This window comes from Dermacentor variabilis, chromosome 7, assembly GCF_050947875.1.
Source record: "Dermacentor variabilis isolate Ectoservices chromosome 7, ASM5094787v1, whole genome shotgun sequence".
NCBI classification, from domain to species: Eukaryota; Metazoa; Arthropoda; class Arachnida; order Ixodida; family Ixodidae; genus Dermacentor; species Dermacentor variabilis.
Genome location: NC_134574.1, coordinates 30,068,858 through 30,076,799, shown reverse-complemented (window position 1 = coordinate 30,076,799; position 7,942 = coordinate 30,068,858). Strand labels below are relative to the sequence as shown.

The following is a 7,942-nucleotide window of genomic DNA, read 5'->3' as shown; positions in this document are numbered from 1 at the left end:
TAATGAAGTTATGAAAATTACCATTAAGCTTCTGTACAACTTTGAGCCCGCTGCTGTTTTACAGCATTATTCTTATTTTGGTTCTGCTGTGGTCCTTATTATTTTTCGCAGAATATCGCTCCAAATGCTCTAGATATAACTTTAGAATATCTAATTCATGTGACGCGTTCTTGATTTCTTGCTTAAGTATAACCCATGTTTTTGTAACGCAGTTACAGTTACTCTCATATGAGTTGCGTGGTCATTTTATGAATGCTTACGCCTAATGAAGTTATGAAAATTGTTATCATTAAGCTTCTGTACAACTTTGACCCCGATGCTGTTTTACATCATTATTCTTATTTTCTTATTTTGGTTCTGCTATGGTCCTGGCGAAGTCGCATGCAAATCCATATCCACAGACTACACAGCTGTCATCTTGGAGGATACGACTGTGTCGCTTGTTGTTCGTCGATATCAAGCAAATTGTGCATATCCTCCGTGGTCAAGATGCGCGTATTAGTAGAGTATGAGGTGGACATGACCACTGCGGTTCTGGAGCACACCGAAGTGCAAAACTTTCATCCTGAAAATATTGCGGATTTCGATCCCACCGTCCGCTACGACGTGTGGTGGAATGGGGACGATACCACGTCGGGAGGATACTATAAGGCCAGAGTGCTGCACATGGCTGGTAAGTACCACTCAATCCTCTTTAAGCATACCTTAAGCTTATACGACGCGCCTTTCGAACGATATATTCTTAACCAGCGTGTGCTTTGTCCCACTCATTGTGCAGTAGTTAAGCAAACGGCCGACGGAATCTCGTAACGAGGCTTAGGGGTTTCGATGCGGCTGCACACAGGTCCGCCCGAGACGTATCTCTGGGTATGGCTTTGATTAGAGTCTTGGGCTGTCTGCAACATGCCTGAAAGGGTTGGCGTTAAGAAATGGGGAGTGGGTGCAGCACGTCCTGCCTCGGGCGCTCAATGCGGACACCGCTTCGCAGGAGCCATCAGCGCAAATGTGTGCTTTTGTCAGTTACCAGTATACTTTTTGTTTCGACACTAAATTTTGGGGTATTGACTCCATATTTAGTGGGATGTGATGACACCTGTCCACTGCTTGAACAGATAACTGTCATGCAGTGGACGTGGGAGCCACACTTGCAAATGCTTTGCAATTATGAAAAGATGAAACGAGAGTAATGCCAGAGGAACTAGTATACTGGCCAGATTTCTCATTACGACCCTTTCATGTTTCTCGCCTAACATTGCTGTCTGTCAGCAGTGTCAGCTTTGTAATACTTTGTTAAATGCAATGCAGAAACCGAAGAAGACATGCGAACGCATATGTCCAAAAGGCTCAGAAAGCCTGTAGTCTCCTTGGAGAAAGGCAAGAAGAGGGCCAAAGGAAAGGTGTGGCAACTTATAGTTAACAGGATTTTAGTTTTATATGTTACTACTGATTTGGGTCATGTGGCTATGTTTTATGAGCGAAAGAATGTTGGTATACTTGCTAGCATTTTCTAAACAAGTTGGGCTTGTTGAAGGCCTTACAAGAGCATTGCGCCTTACAAGAACATTGCAGAAGACATCATGTAGAGCATATATTACGTCCTCCCACGCACTGTTTCTTGTGATTTTCAGCATAGATAACTAAACACCCAACACCTGTTTCCTTGTGCTTTGTTCATTTTTATAAAAATTCCTCAATATGCTGTCATTTAAACATTGTACAGTTATGTCGTGCATATTACTCAGTACGACAGTAATGGAGGCATTACTCATTCTCTGCCTTTATTCCATCCTCTTTTTCCTCCCCCTTGGGCGACTCCTACCACGCGCCTTCTCATGGCGCTGCGGTAGGCAGCGACACCTTATATAACAACAGTGTTATCTCATTTCATGAATGCTCTTGTTCACTAACAGCACCATTTCCAAAAGCTTACCTCTGTTGATGAAACTTGCCTCAAGTGACAAACAGGATTGTGTAAGAGTATGGTCTCTAAATTAAGCTAGTCTGCTGTTTACCACCTCTTTGTTCTTTTTACAGTACACGTATTTCTATTTATGCATGCAGCATTAATACGACTTAGTTTGCTAGCCTCAGCACAAGGGAGTGTTGATCAGGCTCTTGGCATGGTTATCCGAAGGGATTCACCCAATGAGAGTCGTAGGTAAGGTCCACCTTCCAGAAGCGCTGGTACTTAGAATGGACGGGAGCATCAACTGGTTAGCAGTTGAGATAAGCAAAAGACGGAGTATTGGTGGAAAAAAGGCAGGGAAGAGATTGATATGAACGGATCCATTACAGGCATAGATAATGGTGCAAGGCAGATTCAGAAGTTTTGAGAAAGGAGAAAAAATATAGCACACCTGATTAACTCAAGCCAGCTAGGCTGTCACCGCCTCGTTTCAGGTGGGATGGCAATAAATCATCATCATCGTGCGAGTGTTCTGGCGCTTATTCGAATAAGACTGGGAACAAGATGACACACAAAAGGCACATGCGGCCATTCGTGTAGCGCTGTGTGTGTACTGTGTGTGTACTGTGCGTGTTCTTGTGTCCACTGTCCAGTCTTATCCACGCTAAAACACTCCCGCCAAGATACCATACCAACAAGCCCACATTGCTGCTATGGTTGTTGATCAGGCTCACTGACTACACTTCAGTGATATACGGTTGATATGTTTTATTTTGTATTGACTCATGTCATCGGCCATTGAACAGCTGACCATCGTCAGCTGTTCAGCTCAGCTGTCAGCAAAGCGCAGATGGTCTGCGCTTTGCAGGTTTCTATCATCCAAATTGAAATCATGATTAGACCTTATGCTAAGATATACAAACAATAATCTGACGATGAATCATAACTGAAACTGACGTCATTCACATGAGGTCACAGCTACTAGATGCCTGCCATCTTCATGAGCACAGGGTCTACTCTGCTCAGGGTACAGCAGTAAACAAAAAGATATATTTTGCGGTTGTGTCCTTTGAGCCAAACTGCTCGGAATGTTGGTGCTGCATTATGCCAGACTGCTAGCTTAGGGCAATAGGTCTCTTGAACACATACTTCTGTCATACTTTATTCACACCGCATGGCTGTGTACGTAATTTGTGTAGTCCAAGAATTTATCTCAAGGAAACCGTAATATCAACCGGTAGTGAAAATGTGTGTGTGCTGGTGCGATAAATTTCAATGATGGATGGAAAGATTAGGCGAACAAAAGGTGTGGAATGATACTACAGGTTCAATACATTGCTACAAAGTTAACAAGCGAGGCCTTGGCAAAACATTCTTTTAATAATGGTTTATACTCTGAGAGCGCGCATACCGCTACGCAATTTGTTGTTCTTGTTCAAAGTGGCCAGCAGGTGCACCCGCCATGGTTGCTCAGTGGCTATGGTGTTGGGCTGCTGAGCACGAGGTTGCGGGATCAAATCCTGGCCAAGGCAGCCATATTTCGATGGGGGCGAAATGCGAAAACACCCGTGTACTTAGATTTAGGTGCACGTTAAAGAACCCCAGGTGGTCAAAATTTCTGGAGTCCTCCACAACGGCATGCCTCATAATCAAAAAGTGGTTTTGGCACGTAAAACTCCATATTTCTTTTTGGCCGGCAGGTTCAGGATCCAGCCTATCTTGTGTGAATAAAGAAAAATATGCACATGCATCTACTCTTGTAGGAACTCTGAAACGGGTAGCAATGAGCATCATTAAATGAACATGGAGATAGGGGAGCTTTATGGCACCGAAAATAAACGAAATGTTATTGATATCGGTCCATTTGGCTGCACCACAAGAATGGATAACATTTTGGTTATTGGTGATGCTATAAGCTCCACTTTCCACTTAGTTGACATCAAGGGGCTCACTGCTGCTCCCTTCAGAGTTTGTGTGAGTGAATGCGTGTGCATTTTTCTTTTCTGGCATTCTTTCATCTCATTACATATTAAACGTGTAGTAGCATACTAAGCCTTTTGTGTGGCTAACCTCTCACCTATCATTAATGTTTCTCTCACCAGTGCACACATACCTTGACTACTGTTTGATATTTTCTTGCAGTACATTATTGGAATACACAAATTATTGACATGGTGGGCTGGCTGTGCTGTGTGAGCAAAGTACAATGGCAGTACGTGTTCAAGAGACCGTTCCTCTATGCTAGCGGTCCGGCATAACACAGCACCAACATTCTGAGCAGTTTACCTCATAGAGCCCAAATGCAAAATATATCTTTCTGTTCAGTACTGCATATGGTGCGTATACCTCTGTGTGCTTAATATTGTTGCCACATGGCAATAAACTTACAGAGAATGATAAAATGCTTAGGAAATTGAATAGTACAATTCTTGTTGAGTATGCTCACCCGCTTGACTATGCTCACCCGCCGTGGTTGCTCAGTGGCTATGGTGTTGGGCTGCTGAACACGAGGTCGAGGGATCGAATCTTGGCCACGGCAGCCGCATTTCGGTGGAGGCGAAATGCGAATAACACCCGTGTACTTAGATTTAGGTGCACGGATTTATGTGCAATTTCTGGAGTCCTCCACTACGGCGTGCCTCATAATCAGAAAGTGGTTTTGGCATGTAAAACCCAATAATTTTTTTCTTGACTGTGCTGAATGGTGTTATAAGTGTGCAATTTTTTAAAGATGCCTTGAGTGTGAATAGATAAACCACAGTTATATTGTTTCCTATGGGAAACTGTGGTTCAATCCGTGATCAGTTCAGATGCTACCTGAGTTATGGAATTAGACTTATAAACTGAGGTACCACTGTACTTCACTGCATTGCGTTTTCAGGGAAGCTTGGCATGTGGTAAATTTCTTCTAATAAGATTTAAGCATGCTTGAGTTTCAGTAGATCTTTTTATTTGGGATGTATGAAAGTGAATTTCTGTGCTGTCATGCATTCTATAGATTCAAATAAGGCTTCACAGGCGAATAAAATTAGTCCTTGCCCAGGGTTAAACAAACAACCACCGCTTTTCCGGGGTGATTGCTCAACCGAGCTAACCAGGTGGCTAGCATGCGGAAGCTCAAGAGCAAATTCAATGACAGCTTGAAGGAAGCCATGCTTTGCTCATGTGTGAATGATCTTAAAACACCCCTCAGTGCAGAAACCGCCGACAGGAACACAGACAGAAGGCTTCATTGTTCTTAAATTATAATTTAAAACGATAATTTGCAGCTGAAGAAAATTCAACAATTGCGATGCTCCCTAAGGCGAAATTTGAGCGCAACTCTGTACGTGTTTTCATTTTGGAATATATTGGCTGACACAGACAATCTGTCTCGTGTGACATGTTGCAAATGGGGCAAAGTGTGGCACGACTTCGCCAATCTTCAGATCATCAGAGCCAGCGCGTGGGCGCGATTCACAGCCGCCACCGCCAGACCTCCCAGATGACGCATGCTACTCTGGCACCATTTTGTAGCTATCGTCGCCAAACTGCGCTTCTCATGCTTTCACCATACCCCCCTCCGCTTTCTGCCTCATGGTTCTGCTGCACTCTCCTCTCTGCTTTGCTCCTCTCTGCTTTGCTCCTCGCTTCTTTCATGCCCTGCGGCGTTCTGCATTCCCTCTTTCATTCTTTGCTGCGCTTGTTCGCCTGGTTACAAGTGACAGTGCTGACGCTTGCTGCAGGAACAGGCGCCTAAGACCTGTGCCCTAAAGATTTGTCGTGGTTTGGGATTCGAATCTGGGAGTGGGAAAAATTTTTGTTCAACTGCAAAATTTTGCCTAAAATTATCATATAAGCATGTTTCGTGCATGTACTGTGTGTTTTACATTTGCGAGATTGCACTGAAGGGATTTTAAGATGAGTTCTGTTGTGTTCTTGCCATGTCCTTAAAACTGATTTTGTTTACAACAGCAGGGCACACAGGCAACAAAAAGTATGAGAGTGGAAGTTCAGCGAAGCGTAGAAAGGGAATTGCTCGCAGACATCCAAGCTGCATGCCCGCAACAGCATGTGCAGTGCACATGCTGTGACCAAGGATGTGTTGTTCTCGAAGAACTTGCGAAGTACAAAAAAGAAACTGCAGAGCAAATCAAGCAGCTTGAGGAACAAAGCAAGCAGTTTGAAGACGTCTCTGAGGAGCTAAGGAGTCTGAAGGCAAAGATGCTCATCTTGGAGAACAGAAATGTACATCTGCAAGATGCTTTGGCTTCAAAAGTCTTAGCAAGTGGTGAGTAAGCGTTCGTTTGCTGAAGGTGGAATTAAATATACTCGAGTGCAAGTAGAATTGGCAGAGAATTAATGCATTCAGCAGCAATACTCAATTAGTGATCTGTAGGCGCGATCGCACACTTCTGCATGGAAATCGTGCACTGCAGGTATACCTTAATGCAACATAATGAAGCACTCTCGCTAAAGCACTGCAACTAAACTAAACTCTATCACACAATTTGTTGCCAAGTAACGGTCGTCAACCAGTCTCTGCCATGGATACTCCCTGACAGCAGCTGCCATTAGCTTAGATAGGGTAGCTCGTCTAAAATGTACATGGAAAGCTGTAACTGAACTGAAGCAATGCTCTGGAAGACAGCCCATGCATTTATACGCTTGGCAAGGCAAGTGCTAACTTGACTCGGGTTGCCACGTTGCAGCATGACAATGTGTGACATGGCCCTCACATGGACATGTGTTTGCTGTAACCCATCTTCTGGGTCCAAGAATATTCATTAAATGTGTAACGTGGTGCCATTGCAGTAATGCATATTTTGACGATTGTGCTGGTTTCGTTTCCACCTAGCAGAAGTTCGGCCCAAGTGAGCCCGTAAGTTGGCTCGTACTGCTCGCATCATTGGCCCTTTCGTTTTAGTATCCTAACCATCTTAAATATGTCGGGTTGTTAGTTAATCTAGGCCTGAAATTTTCACTCGTCTACTGATGGGAATTAGTCATATCTTTAAAAGGCCTTGGCAACATTCACATTTACCTGTTTCTCATGCCATTAGTTCGTAATTTTTCAGTATTGAAATAACTGCTAGGGCATCATAGTAAATAGAGTAAAATTTGTGGGCTTGTTTCAGCAGATGATTGAAGTTTATTCTGATTGATTAATGAAAGGAGACGGAGCTGTATTGTGCAGTATTAGCCAAAAGTAACAGCGAAGTTTGTATCACATGAAGTATGATTGAGTGCTTCTGCAAAAAACATAAGAGAAGAATAACAAAAACATTTGTGAAGGTGAGGTGGACTTTTTGAACCCCTTTGTCTTTTCTTATATTGGAATACTCGAAATATTTGAGACTATTGAAAGCTAATGTAGATAGTGGAGAAACCCCAGTCAACGAGCAATTTTATTTGCTTTTTAGTGTGTCTGCAGGTGTACGTTCCATTCCTAAATAAAATTTTGTTCTTGCATACTCATTAGAGTGCTTGTGAAGCTGTATTAGCAAATTCGTAGCTACATGTGCGTGTCTACCATAGGTCACAGCCAACTGTACCAAATTACATTCTATTCTGTGGAAGCAATCCAGTCATCTGTAGCATGATGTATTGCAAAAATTTCAGAGAGCAGGATTATCTACGCCACGTCATTGGGAGTTTCGGTGGCGGCAGGTCCTCCAGGACCAACAGGAGCACAAGGAGCCAACGGTAAGTTGTAAAGTGTGGAATTGTGTCATTTTTGTTAGCTTAATATTTCTATCATTGTACAAAAGTCTTGACTTGGCTTTTGTTTATAAAGTTTTGGAAAAATTATAATTGAAATTATGAGCGTGTTCTGTTTCAATATGCAAGAACATTTAAAAAATACAAATTTTCAGCCCGTCAGCTGGCAAAAAATGTTCCTTATTACGGCTGCTCACTCTTGGGAAACACTCCATAATGTGACTTTCTAGGGTCTGTAAAATGCACTGTGACTGCTGAGAAGTGGAATACATTAAGAGGCTATTTTTAATGACCACAGCCATTTGAAGGATGACGACATATCTTTACGGGCGTCTG

General features: G+C 43.0%; 1 protein-coding gene across 1 annotated transcript; it reads left to right on the top strand.

The window, feature by feature from the left end:
* The first annotated feature begins 489 nt into the window (after positions 1-489).
* Positions 490-6,184, top strand: LOC142588583 (uncharacterized). The gene is made up of 3 exons (XM_075700420.1): positions 490-673; positions 1,306-1,397; positions 5,861-6,184. The coding sequence occupies exons 1-3, from the start codon at positions 490-492 to the stop codon at positions 6,182-6,184; spliced, it is 600 nt and encodes a 199-aa protein (XP_075556535.1).
* The last annotated feature ends 1,758 nt before the right edge of the window (positions 6,185-7,942 follow it).